The sequence below is a fragment of the Neovison vison genome, chromosome 2 (genome assembly GCF_020171115.1).
Source record: "Neovison vison isolate M4711 chromosome 2, ASM_NN_V1, whole genome shotgun sequence".
Taxonomy (NCBI): domain Eukaryota; kingdom Metazoa; phylum Chordata; class Mammalia; order Carnivora; family Mustelidae; genus Neogale; species Neogale vison.
In genome coordinates, this window is record NC_058092.1 from 66,104,442 (window position 1) to 66,125,161 (window position 20,720).

Genomic DNA, 20,720 nt, shown 5'->3' on the forward strand with positions numbered 1-20,720 from the left:
GTAAGAATCTCTGGGATTTTAACACCCCAGTTACATTAATGAATAGATCATTCAAATAGAAAATCAACAAGGAAACAGAGGCTTTGAATGACACATTGGACCACATGGATTTAATAGATATATTCAGAACATTCCATCCTAAAGCAGCAGAATACACATTCTTTTCAAGTGCACATGAAACATTCTCCATAATAGATCACATATTAGGCCACAAACAAATCTCAATAAATTTAAAAGATTGAAATCATACCATGCATCTTTTCTGACTATAATACTATAAAACTAGAAATCAAACACAAGGAAAAATATGGAAAGAGCACAAACAAATTGAGGTTAAATAACATGTTACTAAATAACATGCTACCAAGAAATCAAAGAGGAAATAAAAAAAATACATGTTGACAAATGAAAGTCAAAACAGAATGGTCCAAAATCTTTGCAATGCAGTTAAAGCTGTTCCAAGAAGGAAGTTTATAGGCCTGCCTCAAGAAGCAAGAAAAATCTCAAGTAAACAACCTGACCTTACACCTAAAAGAACTAGAAAAAGAATGTCAAAAAACCCCCAAAACCAAAAGAAGGAAGGAAATACTAAGGATTAGAACAGAAATAAATGAAATAGGAACCAAAAAAACCTATAAAACAGATTGACAAGACCAGGAGCTGATTTTTTGAAAAGATCAACAACAAAACAAAGGAAGGGTAGACTCAAATAAAAAAAAAAAAAAACCATAAATGAAAGAGGAGAAATAACAACTGACACCACAGAAATACAAAGGATTATAAGAGAATACTAGGTGGGTTAAAACCTCTGCCTTCAGCTCAGGTCATTATCCCGGGGTCCTGGGATCGAGCCCCGTGTTGGGCTCCCTGCTCAGCGGCAAGCCTGCTTCCCCCCTGCGCCCCCTGCCTACTGCTCTGCCTACTTGTGATCTCTATCAAATATATAAATAAAATCTTTAAAAGAACAAGAGAGAGAATACTAGGAAAAATTGTATGTCAACAAATTGGATGACCTATAAGAAATAGGTAAATTCCTAGAAATATATATAACCTTCCAAAACTGAATTAGGAAGAAATAGAAAATTTGAACAGACCAATTACCAGCAATGAAATTAAATCAGTAATCAAAAAAAACTTCCAAAAAACAGAAGTCCAGATAGCTTCACAGGTGAATTCAACCAAACATTTAGAGAAGAGTTAATACCCATTCTTCTCAAACTATTCAAAAAAATAGAAAAGGAAGAAAAACTTCCATATTCATTCTATGAGGCCTGTATACCAAAGCCAGATAAAGACACCAGAAAAAAAGAAAACTATAGGCCCGTATCTCTGATGAATATAGATGTAAAAATCCCCAACAAAATAGTAACAAATTGAATCCAACAATACATTTTAAAAAATCATTTACCACAATCAAGTGGAATTTATTCCTAGGATGCATGGGCGGTTCAGTATTCACACATCAATCAACATGATACATCATATCAATAAGAGAAAGGATAAAAACCATATGATAATTTCAATCAACTTGGAAAAAACAATTTTTAAAAAGATTTTATTTATTTATTTGACAGAGATCACAAGTAGGCAGAGAGGCAGGCAGAGAGAGAGAGGGAAGTAGACTTCCTGCCGAGCAGAGACCCCAATGTGGGGCTTGATCCCAGGCCCCTGGGATCGTGACCTGAGCTGAAGGCAGAGGCTTTAACCCACTGAGCCACCCAGGTGCCCCTGGAAAAAACATTTGACAAAGTACAATATTCATTCATGATAAAAACCCCCACAAAGTAGGTTTAGAGGGAATATACTTTGACATAATAAAGGCCTTTATATGAAAAATCACAGCTAACATTATACTCAATGGGAAAAAAACCTGAGAGCTTTTCTTTGAGGTCAGGAACAAGACAAAGATGTCCATTTTCACCACTGTTATTCAACACAGTACTGGAAATCCTAGCCATGGCAATCAGACAAGAAAAAGGAATAAAAAGCATCCAAATTGGTAAGGAAGAATTGAAACTTTCACTATTTGCAGATGACATGATACAACATGTAGAAAACCTTAATGACTCCACCAAAAAACTATTAGAACTAATAAATAAATTAGTTTTGGTGAGGACATGGAGAAAAAGGAACTCTCTTGCACTTTTAGTAAGAATGCAAACTTGTACAGCCTGTGGAAGGGAGATTTCTTAAAAAATTAAAAAATAGAAATACATCCAGTAATCATGGTACAGGGTATTTCCCCAAAGAACACAGATACACTAATTTGAAAGGATAGATGTACGCCTATGTTTATTGCAGCATTATTTACCATGGAAGCAGCCTAAGTATCCATCAATAGATGAATGGATAAAGAAGAGGTGGGATATTATTCAGCCATAAAAAGAATGAAATCTTGCCATTTGCAACAACATAAATGGAGGTAGAGAGCATAATGCTAAGAGAAATCAATCAGAGAAAGACAAATACCATACGATTTCACTCGTATGTGGAATTCAAGAAAAAACAAAGGGAAGGGGAGGTGAACCATGAGAGACTATGGACTCTGAAAAACAATCTGAGGGGTTTGAAGTGGCGGGGGGGTGGGAGGTTGGGGTACCAGGTGGTGGGTATTATAGAGGGCACGGCTTGCAGGGAGCACTGGGTGTGGTGAAAAAACAATGAATACTGTTTTTCTGAAAATAAATAAATTGAAAAAAAAAAGAAAAAATAAATATTTTTAAAAAGAAAAAACAAAAACAAAAACAAAAAAAAACAAAGGGAAAAAAGGAGTCAAGCCAAAAACCAGACTCTTAACTATAGAGAAACAGAAGGTTAATAGTGGGGTGGTGGGAGGGAGGACGGATGAAAAGTGATGAGGATTAAGAGTAAACTCATCTCGACGAACACTGAATCATGTATAGAATTGTTGAATCACTATATTGTATACCTGACACTAATATGACACCGTATGTTAACTATACTGGAATTAAAACAAAAAGTGACACAAAAATGCTAGAATACAACACAGAAGATATGATTTAAAATATTTAAATTTGGTCTTATTAAAATTAAAAACAGATTTGACAATTATATAGTTTACAAAATGCTTAACAGGGTAAGTATAGTTACCATCTGTCATTGTATAACATTATTAAAGTATTATTGATGGTATTCTCTATACTGTACTTTTCATCCCCATGACTTCCTTATTTTATAACTGGAAGTTTGTAGCTCTTAATCCCCTTTACCTATTTTGACCATCCCCTCTGGCAACCATTTGATTTTTCTCTGTATTTATCAGTCTGTTTCTCTTTTTTGTTGTTGGTGTTTTTTGTTAGTTTTCTTAGAGTTCACTATAAGTAAAAATCATATATATTTGTCTTTCTTTGTCTGACTAATTTGACTTAGCATAATACCCTTTAGGTATTTTAGATTTTATTCTTTATTTAGGATGGAGTAATATTCCATTGTACATATACACCGCATCTTTTTTTATCCATTCATCTAGTGGTGGACATTTAGGTTGCTTCTATATATTAGCAATTTTAATAATGCTGTAATAAACATAGGAGTGTATATATCTTTGAATTAGTGTTTTAGTTTTCTTTAGGTAAACACACAGAGGTGGAATTCCTGAATCGTGTGGTAATTCTATATTGTATGACTGAAAATGCTATATTATTATATGTTACCTATACTTCAATTAAAAGTACAAAATAATAAAAATAAAAAAATGCAAAGAATGAACTGCTTATAAAAAATGATAACATAAAGAGAATGAAAAGGCAAGATGTGATTTGGAAAAAAAAGATGTTTTCAAAACACCTAACTGATAGAGTTTAGTATCTAGAACGCAAAAGAGTTAATGAGAACACAACCCAATAAAAAAATGCTACAAAAGAGACAAATAGGTATTTCACAGAAGAATAAACATATATGAAAAGGGAAACAATTTAGGTCCACAATGTAAAATCATTTTACTACCATCTGGCTGGTAATAATTAAAACGCTAGACAATTACCCATAACCAGTAAGGAGATTGAAACAGTTATCAAAAATCTCCAAACAAACAAAAGCCCAGGGCCAGACGGCTTCCCAGGGGATTTCACCAAACTTTTTTTTTTTTTTTTTTAAGATTTTATTTATTTGACAGAGAGAGATCACAAGTAGACAGAGAGGCAGGCAGAGAGAGAGGAAGAAGCAGGCGCCCTGCTGAGCAGAGAGCCCGATGCGGGACTCGATCCCAGGACCCTGAGATCATGACCTGAGCCGAAGGCAGCGGCTCAACCCACTGAGCCACCCAGGCACCCTATTCTAATTCCTATTTAAAGAAGATCTAATTCCTATTCTCCTGAAACTGTTCCAAAAAATAGAAATAGAAGTAAAACTTCCAAACTCATTTTCTGAGGCCAGTATCACCTTGATCTCCAAACCAGACAAGGATCCCATCAAAAAAGAGAATTACAGACCAATATCCTTGATGAACACAGATGCAAAAATTCTCATCAAAATACTAGCCAATAGGATTCAACAGTACATTAGGATTCAACAGTACATTAAAAGGATTATTCACCACGACTAAGTGGGATTTATTCCAGGGTTGCAAGATTGGTTTAACATCCACAAATCAATCAATGTGATACAACACATTAATAAAAGAAAGAGCAAGAACCATATGATACTCTCAAATTACAGCATCCCTTCCTGATCAAAACTCTTTAAAGTGTAGGGATAGAGGGCACATACCTCAATATCATCAAAGCCATCTATGAAAAACCCACTGCAAATATCATTCTCAATGGAGAAAAGCTGAAAGCTTTTCCGCTAAGGTCAGGATCATGGCAGGGATGTCCATTATCACCACTGCTATTCAACATAGTACTAGAAGTCCTAGCCTCAGCAATCAGCCAACAAAAAGAAATTAAAGCATCCAAATCAGCAAAGAAGAAGTCAAACTATCACTCTTCGCAGATGATATGATACTATATGTGGAAACCCCAAAATATTCCACTCCAAAAACTGCTAGAACTTGTACAGGAATTTAGTAAAGTGTCAGGATATAAAATCAATGCACAGAAATTAGTTGCATTAACAACAAGACAGAAGAAAGAGAAATTAAGGAGTCAATCCCATTTACAATTGCACCCCAAACTATAAGATACCTAGTAATAAACCTAACCAAAGAGGCTAAGAATCTATACTCAGAAAACTATAAAGTACTCATGAAAGAAATTGAGGAAGACACAAAGAAATGGGAAAGTGTTCCATGCTCCTGGATTGGAGAAATAAATATTGTGAAAATGTCTATGCTACCTAAAGCATTTAATGCAATCCCTATCAAAATACCACCCATTTTTTTCAAAGAAATGGAACAAATAATCCTAAAATTTATATGGAGGCAGAAAAGACCTCAAATAGCCAAAGGAATATTGAAAAAGAAAGCCAAAGTTGGTGGCATCACAATTCCGGACTTCAAACTCTATTACAAAGCTGTCAGCATCAAGACAGCATGGTACTGGCACAAAAACAGACACATAGATCAATGGAACAGAATAGAGAGCTCAGAAATAGACCCTCAACTCTATGGTCAACTAATCTTTAACAAAGCAGGAAAGAATATCCAATGGAAAAAAGACAGCCTCTTCAATAAATGGTGTTAGGAAAATTGGACCATTTCCTTACACCACACATGAAAATAGACTCAAAACGGATGAAAGACCTCAATATGAGAAAGGAATCCTTGAGGAGAACACAGGCAGCAACCTCTTCAACCTCAGCTGCAGCAACATCTTCCTAGGAACATCGCCAAAGGCAAGGGAAGCAAGGGCAAAAATGAACTATTGGGACTTCATCAAGATCAAAAGCTTTTGCACAGCAAAGGAAACAGTTAACAAAACCGAAAGACAACTGACAGAATGGGAGAAGATATTTGCAAATGACATATCAGATAAAGGGCTAGTGTCCAAAATCTATAAAGAACTTAGCAAACTCAACACCCAAAGAACAAATAATCCAATTGAGAAATGGGCAGAAGACATTAACAGACATTTCTGCAAAGAAAACATCCAGATGGCCCACAGACAAATGAAAAAGTGCTCAGCATCACTCGGCATCAGGGAAATACAAATCAAAACCACAATGAGATATCACCTCACACCAGTCAGAATGGCTAAAATTAACAAGTCAAGAAATGACAGATGCTGGCGAAGATGCAGAGAAAGGGGAACCCTCCTACATTGTTGGTAGGAATGCAAGCTGGTTCAGTCACTCTGGAAAACAGCATGGAGGTTTCTCAAAAAGTTGAAAATAGAACTACCCTATGACCCAGCAATTGCACTCATGGGTATTTACCCTAAAGATACAAACATAGTGATCCGAAGGGGCACGTGCACCCGAATGTTTATAGCAGCAATGTCCACACTAGCTAAACTATGGAAAGAACCTAGATGTCCATCAACAGATGAATGGATAAAGAAGGTTGGTATATATACACAATGGAATACTATGCAGCTATCAAAAGAAATGAAATCTTGCCATTTGTGATGATGTGGATGGAACTAGAGGGTATCATGCTTAGTGAAATAAGTTGAAAGACAACTATCACATGATCTCCCTGATATGAGGAAGTGGAGATGCAACTTGGGGGGTTTGGGGGGGAGAAGAAGAAGAAATGAAACAAGATGGGATTGGGAGGGAGACAAACCATAAGTGACTCTTAATCTCACAAAACAAACTGAGGGTTGCCGGGGGGAGGGGGGTCAGGAGAGGGGGGTGGGTTATGGACATTGGGGAGGGTATGTACTATGGTGAGTGCTGTGAAGTGTGTAAACCCGGCGATTGACAGACCTGTACCCCTGGGGATAAAAATACATTATATGTTTATAAAAAAATAATAAATAAAAAATTTAAAAAAAGCTAGACAATTCCAAGCATTATCATGAATGAGGCTGAAGAGGAATTCTTTTGCACCATTTAAAGAGTGTGAATTGATATAAGATTTCAGCATTATCTTGTAAAATTGAGTTGAACATTCTCAAACCCTATATGGCCCAGGAATTAATTTCAAGGTACATATTCTAGAGAAACTCTTACATAAGGTGAAGGGCATGAGACCATACTCATAGCAGAATATTTCCTAAGAATAAAACACTGGAAATAACCCCAAGGGTTATTGATGGAATAATAAAAAATTTGGATAGCCAAACATTGAGGTATTATAGGAGTTTATTAAAGAATAAACAACAACTGCATCCAGTGATATGCATGAATCATAAATCTTATATGAAAAAGCAAGTTATAGAAAGCTAAATCAGAAGATAAGAAAAATTAAATAATATATTGGTTCATCTGCATATTTATGTGATAAAACAATGAACCTAAGAGAATGATGACAAATGCACAATTCAGGATAGTACTAATCTCTCATTTCTGACAGAGGGATACAGAGGATTGGAATTGTAGCAGAAGCATACAGATAGATGTAGCAATTTTATTGATGTTGTAGTATAGTTCTTGGTGGAATGAATTGCTCCCTCTTCCCAAAAGATATATTGATGTCCTAACCCCCAATATCTCAGAATGTGATCTTATTTGGAAATAGGGTTGTTGCAGATGTAATTGATGATGATCAGGTCATACTGGAGTAGGGTGGACCCCTAACTCAATGTGATTAGTGTCCTTAAAAGACCTCATTGAAATCAGAGACACAGGGAGGATGGCATATGATGATGACGGCAGAGATTGGAGTAATGCATCCACAATCCAAAAAACATTAAAGAATACCAGCAAATCCCCAGAAGGTAGGCATGGGACATGGAACAGATTCTCCCTCACAGTCCTCAGAAGGAACTAAGCTGCCAACACCTTGATTTGGAACTTCTAGCCTCCAGACTGAGAGGAGATGTTTCTGTTGTTTAAGCCACCCACTTTGTGGTACTTTGTTAGAGGGGCCCTAGGAAACTAATGCTGTCCTTATATTAGGTAATAGGTGCAGAGGTGTTTTTTTTTTTTTTTAAAGATTATTTTTTTATTTATTTATTTGACAGAGAGAAATCACAAGTAGTCGGAGAGGCAGGCAGAGAGAGAGAGAGGGAAGCAGGCTCCCTGCTGAGCAGAGAGCCCGATGCGGGACTCGATCCCAGGACCCTGAGACCATGACCTGAGCCGAAGGCAGCGGCTTAACCCACTGAGCCACCCAGGCGTCCTGGTTTTTTTTTTTTTTAATAATTCACAATTTTCAAATGTGTGACATCTGCTACTTTTCATGCATCCAATAGTTATAGAATAAAAATAAAAAGACAAAAGATGTTATTATTTTCATCACTACCAAATCAGGGCATGTTTCTACTATTAATCTCAATGGCAAATTCCAGAAAAGCTTTTCTAGACAGTTTTATTAAAACCATAAAATTCAACTTCCAACACTCCCTTTAACTTTTATGGAATTTTTATTGCAACCTCAGTGTCACTGAGTCCTGTTTCTCTGACTTTAATTACAGTGCGCACATCTTCTGAGCAAAGTGAGGACACTTTGTCTAATTCTGAGCGAAGGTGATTGCCAAGCACACACCTGTCATGGTATGTTTGCTTCTTGCAGACTGGCTGACGTCAGCTTTACCTCCATTGAACACAAAGGGAATCCTGGACATCTAAAATCACTGCAAGGTTTCCAGCACACATGCCCCCACAGTACCTTCCCTTACCCTAGAAGTCACACCAGACCAGGGGCTTTGTATGCTTTGTTCACACAGCTGTGTCGCTGCCACTCAGAAACTGCCTTACACGATGTAGGTGCTCAAAAAAATTTGATGAATGAATATATCAATGAATAGTTTTATGACAGTGTCCACTTCTCAGGAGAAGTACCAATAGCAGCTACCACATTTCAGAAGAGTTTATGAGCCAAGCCCCAGGTTCCGGGAAATTTTTTTTTTGGGGGGGATCAGTTTTTTTCCTTTATCTGCGGAATCACCAGCTCTTCTTCTTCTGTATATAAGCAGTCAAAGCTGCCTTTGGAAACTTTGAATAAACAGATTATGATCAGATTGATCATTGATCAAAATGATCAGATTTGGGTCCCATAAGGCCAGACCCATGCACACAAACACACACATGTGTGTGTGTAATTTTTTTTCTTTTATGAGTTAGTTGTCTAATCTTTCATATCTATTAGTAACTTGCTCTGCTAATAGTAACATATTCTTTCTATCTTGAGGAGAAGAGTGCTTTAGAATCTTTTATTGATATTCAAGTGGAATGCCTCTTGATTGAGGAGTGGATTCCAAAAAAGAAACTCCAAGAATACAGGCAAAGTAGATAATTTTTTAAAATGGGATTTACAGGGCACCTGGGTGGCTCAGTTGGTTAAGCATCTTCCTTTGGCTCAGGTCATGATCTCAGGGTCATGGGACTGAGCCCTGCATTGGACTCCCTGCTCAGCAGGGAGTCTGCTTGTTTTTCTCCTTCTGCCCCTCCCCCTGCTTGTGCTTTCCATGTCTATCTCTTTAAAAAAAAGAAAAAAATGGGATTTATGTAGTATTTTGAAACATAAATTACTATTGTTTTGAATATATTACAAATGCATGTTATGATTTAACATTACATTAATGAGGTTTCTTTCTCCTTCCTTCCTTCCTTCCTTTCTCCCAGTAGATAGAGAAGCTGATGTTAGTGAGGTGCTCAAGTGAGAGATGGAGAATTTTCAAGATCTCAAACTATAAATCTGGCAATGTTGATGGTACCATTGATGAATTTAAACAACATTTGATAAGTGACCAGGCACAGTCCTAGGTGAGGGTGGAGAAAGGAACAAGACCTCTGCAGTAATTCATTTCAGTGAGAGACATAAATAAGCAGGTAATTGCAATGTAATGTGATTAAGTCTTTTTAATTGTTGAGGGAAAGGATAGTCTTTATGGCGTTCACGTTTTCTGTGTAGTTTATTATACAGTTGTTCTTTGGATACTGGCTCCTCCAGATATAATATTCCTTTACTAACCAGAATATTTGATTAATCAAATTGTTCAATTCCCTGACCATACCTGAGTAACAGTTTATTTTATAGGTCATGATCATATCATTAAAAAAAAAAAACAACACCTCAATATTTACCATAGGGGAAAACTGTGCAATCATTCTTTTCTATAGTTAATGGCTAATTTATTTTATCTCACTTTAGCATTTTACGATCCTTTTCAATTTCCAGGAATTTAGAGGCCCCTTCTGACTTTAGAACAGAGTAAAGAGGGTTTATTTTCACATAGGTGGTGGCAAAACTTTACTAAAATAAAAAGAACAAAGGTCACTAATAGATTCCTGTAAGTGTTTAGCTGGAAGAATGAGACACAGTAGGTATGGATTAAAACAATATCAGCAAAAATCAGTTACGGTAATAAAATGACCCAAATCACAATTCCTAATGAAGTAGTGGGTATTTCTTCACCTGATAATGAAATGATCTCCCCAAAATTTAAGATTCACAACTCTGAGTAAACATTCCATTAGAAATACTGTCAACATTGGGCTTTTAAAAAATCATTAAAATATTACTAACATCTTATTTGCAGGTGTCCTTCAAGAATACTTCTCGTCCCTCTGCCTTCTCATTCCTCAGAAAGTTAGAAACATAGTCCCGTCCTCTGATAGTGGACCCCCAGGCAGTGACTCTGATTTACATCATGCAGCTTAAATGCTTGTTTTTAACTCCCTGGGGATATCGGCCGCTAAGCCCTTTCCTCAAATACACCGTCTCTTTCTTTCTGCCTGATTACTTTCTCCTTCTCAAGCTGGATTTGGGGGCGGATTCCGTCTGCAGACTACAATGGGACAGTCCAGCACGCCGCCGCGATAGCTGTCTGTCTTTCCTCAGCTCCGCGGATTCCTATTTTGGAGCTTTAGAGATGGCGCACTGAACTTGAGTTTGAAACAAAACTTTTCCCCAGGTGGTGGGGCTGCCGCTCCGGTGCTGATGCAGATGCCGCAGCATCTGAGAGCGCGGAGCCCTGGTCTCTTCTGGTCCGGCTCTGGGCTCCTGGCAAAGGGGGCGGAGAAGAGAGAGGAGAGGGCGGGGGTTGGGGGCGGAGGTCACCCGCGCTCTCCATTCCGCCCAGGGGTGCTGAGCGACTGGAGGAGCCCAGCGCGCCCGCAGGTTCGAGCTGGGAGAGCGCGCGGAGGGACGCGCGGCTGGGCCCAGCGGAGACCGACCGGGAGCCGGGGCGCGGCGCTGAGCTGTGCGGGAGGAGCCCGCGTTGGCGGCGGAGCGGAGCCCGGAGCACGATGGCACTCGGAACCGGGCGCCCTTCTCCCCGGACAGCCCTGCCGGCGGCCGGGGATGCCAAGGTAACCAGCCCTTCAGCGGCTGCTTTCCCACGGGTCGGCCTCGGGATGCTCCACCCCACCGAGGTGGAACCTCGCCCGGCCGCACTGGAGGGCACCCTAGTCTGAGCTTGGCAAGTTTGGACCAGATGCCCGAGCGGGGGAGCTAGTTCTGCTGACCCGAACTGATTCTGAGCTGCGCGCGTAGGGAGCGTGTAGAAAGGCTCCCTGGGGAGGGAATCCGACCGCGGAGAGATCCCTGCCCGTCCGGTGGTTTCTGGCCGGCGACTCTGGAGTCCCGCACCCGGGCCAGCGCAGGCCTTTGGCGCCCCCCAGAGAGAGGGGGAAACCGGCCCCGGGGCGTTTGAGCAATAGCAGAAAGTTTCAGCAAGTTAGGTTTGGGAAGGATGTTGCAAGCAGAGGCTTAGAGGGGCCATGGGACAGTAAGGGCGAACTCTGCGCTCTAAGACCCGGAGCAGGAGCCGTCCTCGGGCAGCCCGGACGGCTCCACTCCGGCCGGACCAGGAAAGGCTGTCTCGGTAATTCCCAGCCTCCTGGAAAGCTGCTCCGGGGCAACCTCAATCGAATTAGCTCGAGGCGTGTGGCAGTCGTCGTGGGTATGGAGGGTCTGTGACTCAGGCCTCAACACACCCGGGAGAGAACGATAAACGAACACAAGTGAATAAATACTTCGTGTGAGACGTTGCTACCCTGCAGCTGTGACTTGGTCAACAGCGTATAGGCAGATGTCGCGGGGAGGGCGACGAACTGCCTCCTTACTTATTGCGAGCCGGGATTTCTGCACCGGTGCTCGCTGGACCGGAGACTCTTCTTAGAGACTCACCCCTCCACCTTCCGTGGGTCCCACAGGCGTGTGGTTTGCTGAAATTTGATCTAAATCGAACGGTTTTAGAACGTATTGAGAGAAGCCCCATTTAACATCAGTGAGCTTGCTGGTCCACTCTGTCCTCTTGAAGAAGATTGTCTCATCTTCCTGACAAACAGGTGGCTCACTTAAAGAACAATCCGCAGTTTGGGGACAAAGCCCATCCAAGAAAAAAGCGGAAACTCTAAATGTCACCTCGTTATTTAAATAGATGAGTATGCTTTTAAAAAGTAAAACAAAAACAAAAACAAAAACAAAAACCAAAAAACTTCATGGGGTCTAAATCGAATCTTAGTAGGGATTTTGTCAACTTTACAAGTTTTAAGGTGCCTGTGAGGCGTCAGGGGGAGATTTTGGGCGTACCCATTTGCAGAGGGGCCACAGAGTGAACCTAAGGGGTCTCAATTTTGGCAGCTTCTTTACCTTGGAAGTGAAATGTGGAAAGGCAGGCAGATGTGTGCTGCTGTGGTATGATGCAACCTTGCTTACGATAGGCCAGATGTATCTGAGTCCCACCACTGGGTGCTGGGGCGCGTCAGTCTTAAAAGCCAGATGAGCAGTTTATGCTGTGCTCACACTTCCTCTGTCTTTATGCTACAGATGTCCGGACTGCAAGCCTGCACTGTGCTGAGAGAGAGATGACTTGAGTGGCCAGCATTTTTTTTTTTTTTTAATCTCCACAACAATGTCTATGAACAATTCCAAACAGCCAGTATCTCCTGCAGCTGGGCTCCTTTCCAATACAACTTGCCAGACGGACAACCGGTTTTCGGTATTTTTTTCAATCATCTTCATGACAGTGGGAATTTTATCAAACAGCCTTGCCATTGCTATTCTCATGAAGGCCTATCAGAGATTTAGACAGAAGTCCAAGGCATCGTTTCTACTTTTGGCCAGTGCCCTGGTAATCACAGACTTCTTTGGCCACCTCATCAATGGAGCTATAGCAGTCTTTGTGTACGCTTCTGATAAAGACTGGATCCGCTTTGACCAGTCGAACATCCTTTGCAGTATTTTTGGTATCTGCATGGTATTCTCTGGTCTATGTCCGCTTTTTCTAGGCAGTGTGATGGCCATTGAGCGATGTATTGGAGTCACCAAGCCAATATTTCATTCTACGAAAATCACATCCAAACATGTGAAAATGATGTTGAGTGGAGTGTGCTTGTTTGCTGTTTTCATAGCTTTGCTACCCATCCTTGGGCATCGAAACTATAAAATTCAAGCTTCGAGGACCTGGTGTTTCTACAAAACAGAGCACATCAAAGACTGGGAAGATAGGTTTTACCTTCTACTCTTTTCTTTTCTGGGGCTCTTAGCCCTTGGCGTTTCATTCTTGTGCAATGCCATCACAGGAATTACACTTTTAAGAGTTAAATTTAAAAGTCAGCAGCACAGACAAGGCAGGTCTCATCATTTTGAAATGGTCATCCAGCTCCTGGCTATTATGTGTGTCTCCTGCATTTGCTGGAGTCCATTTCTGGTAAGAGCCTAACATTTTGACAATTTCTGCTTTCTTTTGTTTCTCCCTGTTGAATATGAGGTTTGTTGTTTTTTTCAAAGTTGTGGTCTTGAGGCAGCACTGTTCAGTCTTTTAAATGCTGGAGTTTACTCCTACTCAAAACTTACTTTAACACCCAGCTCTGGCTCAGGATTAAGCTATTTATGGTACACATGGTTATTTTCCTACAAGTCCTGAGTTGAAAGAAATGTCTTGCTAAACAATTCTAACTATAGTGTAACCTGCTTGCAGAAGAAGATAAAGTAATTTTAACAGAGCAACATAGTTTTAATATACTTAATAGGATTAGTGTCAAAATGTGAAAAAAACTGATCAACTGTAATACAGTATTGTAATGGACTTAACGTAAGTCTTAGTAGAAAGTCACACAGACTTTTAATTTATCTAAAAGGCATATTAGCTCCTGGGTTCTTCTAAACACACAGGACTAGGTCTTGGCTTACAGAGGGAGGTGATGAGTTGAGATAGTTGGATAGTTGAGGTGATCTCTATGGATAGATTAGGTGAAGAAATCACTAGTTCACCAACCCAAGAACAATGCTCATAGTTCAGGGAGAGGTGTGATTGGTAGGAAAACCAGGGATCATTCCATTCCTTTAAGAAAAAAATTTTTAAATGTAGTTAGTAGCTATGTTTGATTTTTATTTGGAAATGAAAACTGAGGTTAAGGAATTAACAACAAACATCAGTCATTTATAGTATCTTCCAGATAGAAGAAAAAAATACTTATGATTTTTATGTATGGCCATAACTCCCTTCATCATTTTACTTTATGATGGAAAGAGTAACAACATGCCATGAATTAGAAAAAAATCCTCCATACACAGCTAGTGATGGCCGTAAAGATGATTTTCATTCCTTTTTCGGTACTGGTGAACAAATGGGCTAGAGATAGTAATACAGGGGAGCCACAGGTAGGGGAGATGAAGGTAGATGGAATGCAAACGTGATCATCCCTTGCCTGGTCCTATAAAGGCGCTTGTTACTGATGTAGTTTTCCTAACCCCTAGCAGGCATTGTTGCCAGTGGTGTGTTAATAAACAATCTTGATGATCCTGATGCACAAGAAAGTTTGTTAAGACTTGCTGTTGCAGACAGATCCCCTGACAGCTGATTTTATTTTACAAAGGATTTCTACTTTTTGAAGATTTCTTTATTTATATTATGTCCTCACAGTCTCAGTTTAGCTTTCTTGAATTATCTTGAATTGGTCCTTGGAGCCCAAGCCCAGGGAGGCTAGGTTGGGTCTGTTCAGTGGTAAGTCAACCTTTTGAGACCTGCTTGTTATCATTTTAGTAGGCCTGAGGTGAAACCAAGCCAGGATTTGATCTGTGCTCATAGTCTAGTTATTTGAACCTGAAGCAGAGAACAGTTCTGTTAATACTTGGAATCACTTCAGCGTTCATTCTTTTTATTTTTTTTTCATGATTTTTCCCCCAATTTATTTATTTTCAGAAAAACAGTATTCATTATTTTTTCACCACACCCAGAGCTCCATGCAAGCCGTGCCCTCTATAATACCCACCACCTGGTACCCCAACCTCCTACCCCCCCGCCACTTCAAACCCCTCAGATTGTTTTTCAGAGTCCATAGTCTCTCATGGCTCACCTCCCCTTCGAGTTTACCCAAAAGCACATACCCTCCCCAATGTCCATAACCCTACCCCCCTTCTCCCAACCCCCCTCCCCCCAGCAACCCACAGTTTGTTTCGTGAGATTAAGAGTCACTTATGGTTTGTCTCCCTCCCTATCCCATCTTGTTTCATGGATCAGCGTTCATTCTTGAAGTTTAATTTATGCCACTTGACACAGGGGATTCCCTTCTAAGGAGACTCCTTTTTCCCCCTTAAACTTTGAAATAGAGCAGCTTCTCAAAATCAGAAGTGAGTGTGAGTAGCAGTGAAATTAATTGAGGGTTGGAAAGAGAATATGAGGAAGGTGAGAAAAGAGGTACCTGAAAATAGTTAAAGAAACATTTTTTTTTTTAAAGATTTTATTTATTTATTTGAGAGAGAGAGACAGTGAGAGAGAGCACGAGCGAGGAGAAGGTCAGAGAGCGAAGCAGACTCCCCATGGAGCTGGGAGCCTGATGCGGGACTCGATCTCGGGACTCCAGGATCACGCCCTGAGCCGAAGGCAGTCGTCCAACCAACCGAGCCACCCAGGCGTCCCTTAAAGAAACATTTTAAATGAAGTCGTAGCTCTGGAGACAACCTGAAAACAATGGGATACGGTGTGCAAGGAGAGACAGGGGGTCAGGGCAACCAAGGTGATCACTGGTGCTTTCGTTTCTGTTTGTTCTCAGTCACCTTTAAAATTCTGCTTAGTTATGGCTTTTGACTGAGAGAGAGGAGTGACAGACAGGTTGGCTGCTGTGAGACTGTGGAAGGTAGCAGGATTTCATGCTCATCATGGATCTTTTGAATTTATGTTTTTCTCTAATTTCTCTTCCTGAATTTTTGGTTTCCTTCACTGTTGAAATAGATATGACCATTTAGTTCCTATTTTGAACATATTTCTACTGGGAGCACAGTTTTATTTTTGTGCAACATTTTCCAGGTCTATGTTCTGTTTATGAATTATCAACACACCTATGACATCAGTGGATCAATATTTCTAAAATGCCTCTTAGCGTAAGAATTATTTCTCTGTTAGATGCATAATGGATATGACACCGACACTTGCTGATGGATTGATATTTTCTTTGAAGTATTCTTTGCATTCTTGGTTTCTCTTGTGAAGACTTAGGTCTTTAAAGCAAATTCTGACTAAAAGATTTATAACTTCTGTGGTCTGGACACACGTGCCTTTGGCATTAGGGTAAGGCTACCAGTCAGCTCTAAATGGAACCCTAGTTAAAAAAAAAACTCAGGTTTGGGAATGCCAAATAACACCCAGTGCTAGCATCTCATTTGAAACATTTCTCCATTTTTTCCTTAAATGCTTAGGAAAAATTACATGGGTGTTAATGACTGAGCCATCACTCTCCACCCTGTATTTTTAAAAACTAAGAAGTTTTAAAAATATCTCTGAAATCACGCTTCTGGATTCCCATAGTTGTCCTATAATATTGATAGCTTTCCCCTACTTTACATCATGTGCCCTCTTTCTTTGATTGATGAATATAATTGTTGGATTTATAATCTGGTTGAACATTTGTGCCCAATTTTTGACCTGTTTTGCTGTCAGTTTCAAGCCTCAAACTGGAACAAAGTTACAGGTGCACACACGAAATGGAGCAGACAAATAATGCAGATGACAGTGGTTGTGCTTCTTAAGATTCATTGTGTTGAAACTTGGCAATAGTGGCATAATTTCTAAAACTATTTAAATTTGTAACCGATGACAAAGGGAATTTTTTATTAATTTCAATGATCTAGTTTAACCAATACACAGGTGAGAGGATCATGTTGTTTGAGTTTTCTCTTCCTCTATTTAGTAGACTTTATTGTTTTTTTTTTTTTTTGAGTAGTTTTAGGTTTACAGAGAAATGAGTGACAAGCACAGATTTTACATTTACATTCTCTCATGTTCCCCCTGACCTCTTTGTTACCCTTCCTTATTAGTAAGTCCTGCTTTGGTGTGGTACATTTATCACAATTCATGCCCCATTCTTACTGACTGAAGTCTGTAGTGTTTTTCCATAATGTTGTACATTGTGTGAGCTTGGATAAATGAATATGGACATGTGCCCATCATTGGAGTATCATACAGAATAATTTCATTGCCCTAAAAATCCCCTGTGGTGTTTTTAAAAAAATTTTAAAATATAATGTATTTTTCCAAAGGAGGAAATCTGTGTTTTCAGGAATTAAGATTTAGAAATGTAGTACAAATGTAATATTAATTTAAACTATAGCTCAATAAAATTTAAACCTTTACAATATCTGGATTTTATAGTTTTTAACCTGGGGACTCATATAAATTCATTCAATTATAATCCCAACTGAAAAACACAGGAAACTACAAGGGTCACTGACTAGTTTACAATTTCATTTAGCAACAAATTAATACAATAATCTTTAAGAGACAAATGGCAATTATACAATTGTCTTCTCTTTATCCTAGGTGAGTCACCGTTCCTTAATAAGTAAATCTTGAAGACATTCTTTTGATGTTTTTAGGGTGAGGGGAAAAAAGCCCATTTACCAGTCCTTAAAGTAACATTTTCTTGATATTATTTTTGTTTTTATACAAGTAATTATTCTTTTTACTGTTCCGTTCTAGAATACGTAACCCTGAAAGAAACTTATTATTACTGCTATGCTTATTTCATCAGTTTAGCAGAGCGATAAATAGTTGTTGACTGGTTGACTGTAACTTAAGTAGTATGAATGTCCAGAGATTGCAAATGATTGACCAGAATGTGGATTCTCGGTTTTGTAAGTAAGAGTTAATTAGGCAAATGCTGAAACCAAATGGTAATTTTTAATCTGTTCCCTAAGTCAGCACCTGTAGACACTATTAAACTTCAGCAATCTTTTACTAGAAGGACATATATTCGTTCACTTTTACTTCAGGGGCAGAGGATAATTTTGATTTGGGAAAAGAAGAGTAAATCCTATGAAAAGTAAATAGATTTCTTATGTAGATGAGTTTATCCAAGAAATGTGTTCCTTTGCATATATAAAATTTGAACTTGATTTTTTTAAAAGATTATTTACTCCTAATGCTAGTGTTTCTAGCCAGTGTAGTTAAACATTTAGTCACTAAGATGTTTGTCAGCGATAATTTAAAAAGTTGGGTAGCCGATTGAAGTTTGACTGAATTACTACAGGTATTGGCATCAAAATGAACAGGTCTTAGAGGGCTTTGGCAAATGATGAGGGTCTTGCTCTTGGGGAATTTACTCTCCTGAAGGAAGCTGCCTTGACCATGGCTCCCCGCTTTTGGTCACTCTGTGTGCAGTGATGGGTAGATGTGGAGATACAAAGTCTCTTTCCTACAGCTTAGCACAGTCTCTCAGAAGTCCAGTCATTTATACATTATCAAAATATAAACTCTATTACAGATAGATGTGATTTGATGAACATATTGAGTCACATACAGACCTTTGGAGTTGAATTCCTTTGCGTTTATTATCTCACTCCATGAAAGTGTATGGTGTAAGATTGGTCCAGCCAACGTCAGTCAATTAAAAGAGACATTGCTAAGTTGAGAATTTTCGTAAAATTCTGTTGCTTTAGATGTGTATAGTGGTGTGGAATACTTTTGGTATTTTAAGTTAATTTACTCTTGGCAAAACAAGATTTCCTGTTTTTAAGGCAAAAGAGTTATAAAAATGCCCAAAGATACCATAGACATTGGGAGGGCACTTAAAAACATTGCTTGAATGATTCAAAAGTAAATGAATCAGAAACATGTGGATCAGATTTATACCCTCTTGGATATAAAAATCTTCTGGCTTAATGTGTCTTGAGGTTTTTATTAAGCTCCAAAACATTTAAAGAACAATTCAAGATGTTAATGTGCCCAGAATCTCTTAAGGTTGCCAGTTTTAACTTTGTTTAGTTTTTCTTACTTATTTGACAGACAGAGAGAGAAAGCGAGAGAGAGAGCGTGCACAAGCAGGGGGAGCCACACAGGGAGAGGGAGAGCAGGCTTCTCACTGAGCAGGGAGCCCAACTCGGGGTTTGATCCCAGGATCCCAGGATTATGATGCGAGCTGAAGGCAGATACAGATGGCCTGACTGAGCCATCCAGGCGCTCCAACTTTGTTTAGCCTTATTCTTTTTTCTTTTTTTTTTTTTTAAAGGAGGTATATAAAGTAACTTCCATTGTACTTGCTTTGGAAGGCATTTCTAGCCACACCAAATTTTACCTGGTACATCAATGCCATTTTTCTATATTTAGAGAAGACTTTACCCAATAGGAGAAAATGCTCTTTTCACATTTGCAAGTATTACTTTTCAAAGCTTGTGTAAACCTGTCTTTCTGTCCATCCTCCCCTGAGTGTAAGGATGGTAATGCCACAGAAGAGTGGGTACAATTGTGGTTTCATACAGACAGGGAGGCTGTTTTTTCTCACTCCTCCGGATGGTAGAACACCAACATGGAATGGCTGTAGTGTGATGATGAGGAGACAGAGTCAATTGAGTAACATAAAAGGATTTATTTTAAGATTTTGGGCACAGTTCCAAATCTAGCCTTCTCTTTAAGATGCTGTAATTATTCAAGTACAGGCAGGGAGATAGGGTCCCATCCCAGCCACCTCTTGGTGTAACAGGGAGTGACTCTAAGCCAATTTTTTACATTTGTGAACGGATTATAATACTACGACTTACCTAAAAGTACTATCAGAAAAAATGATCTGACCTCCCTACATCTCATAATACAGTGGGTGGCCGGTAGTAAATCTAAAATCCAAAATCCTCAAAAAGTCTATTGCTTTTACCACTACCCACCATCTCAATTAGAAAATCAGTCATCTGTGTTTAGTCAGGTGTTTAATGTGTCCTCCTCTATTAAGGAGGTTTGGTTGCTGTGGAAAGGAGCAGAGGGAGCTTGAAGCTTCAGAAAACTTTTCTTGGACATTTCCACCCGAAGTTTCGGGTTACCCTTCCTTATTTCGCTGTCACTCACCAGTAATAAAGATCTTGTCTGCTGATCTGCATAATTTGGATTCAAATACTCCAAAGTTTATAATGATAATCATTCATGAGGTATTAATCTATAAATTACGGGATCAGGTTAAAATTAGCTCCCAGTTATTGAGACTGTTAACATATACTACGCTATGCTTGGGTTGTGAGTAGTTCCCAGGGAGTGAGATAAAGCTCTTCCCTCAAAGAGCTTGTAACTTAGTGGAAGTGAAAGGCATACCCTGACTGAGAGCTAAGAAGAATCCATTTTATTCCACCTCCCGGCTCTGTGACCATAACCACTCTATGCCTGTCTCTTTTTATGTAAGATAAGTATTGTAATGTTTCATTGGATTGTTGGGAGGACTGAATAAATTCATATATGTAAGTTAAAATAGTGCCTGATGTAGGATCGTATGCGTCAGTGATTATACAT

At 39.2% G+C, this 20,720-nt stretch overlaps 1 protein-coding gene across 1 annotated transcript in view; it reads left to right on the forward strand.

Moving 5' to 3' along the window:
* Window positions 1-12,698: 12,698 nt before the first annotated feature.
* PTGFR (prostaglandin F receptor) overlaps window positions 12,699-20,720 on the forward strand; it is a 48,520-nt gene continuing 40,498 nt past the window's right edge. Inside the window, exon 1 of the mRNA XM_044238529.1 lies at window positions 12,699-13,664. Within this exon, the coding sequence (XP_044094464.1) occupies window positions 12,867-13,664 (798 nt within the window). The 5' untranslated portion in view covers window positions 12,699-12,866. The remainder of the gene's footprint in view (window positions 13,665-20,720) is intronic.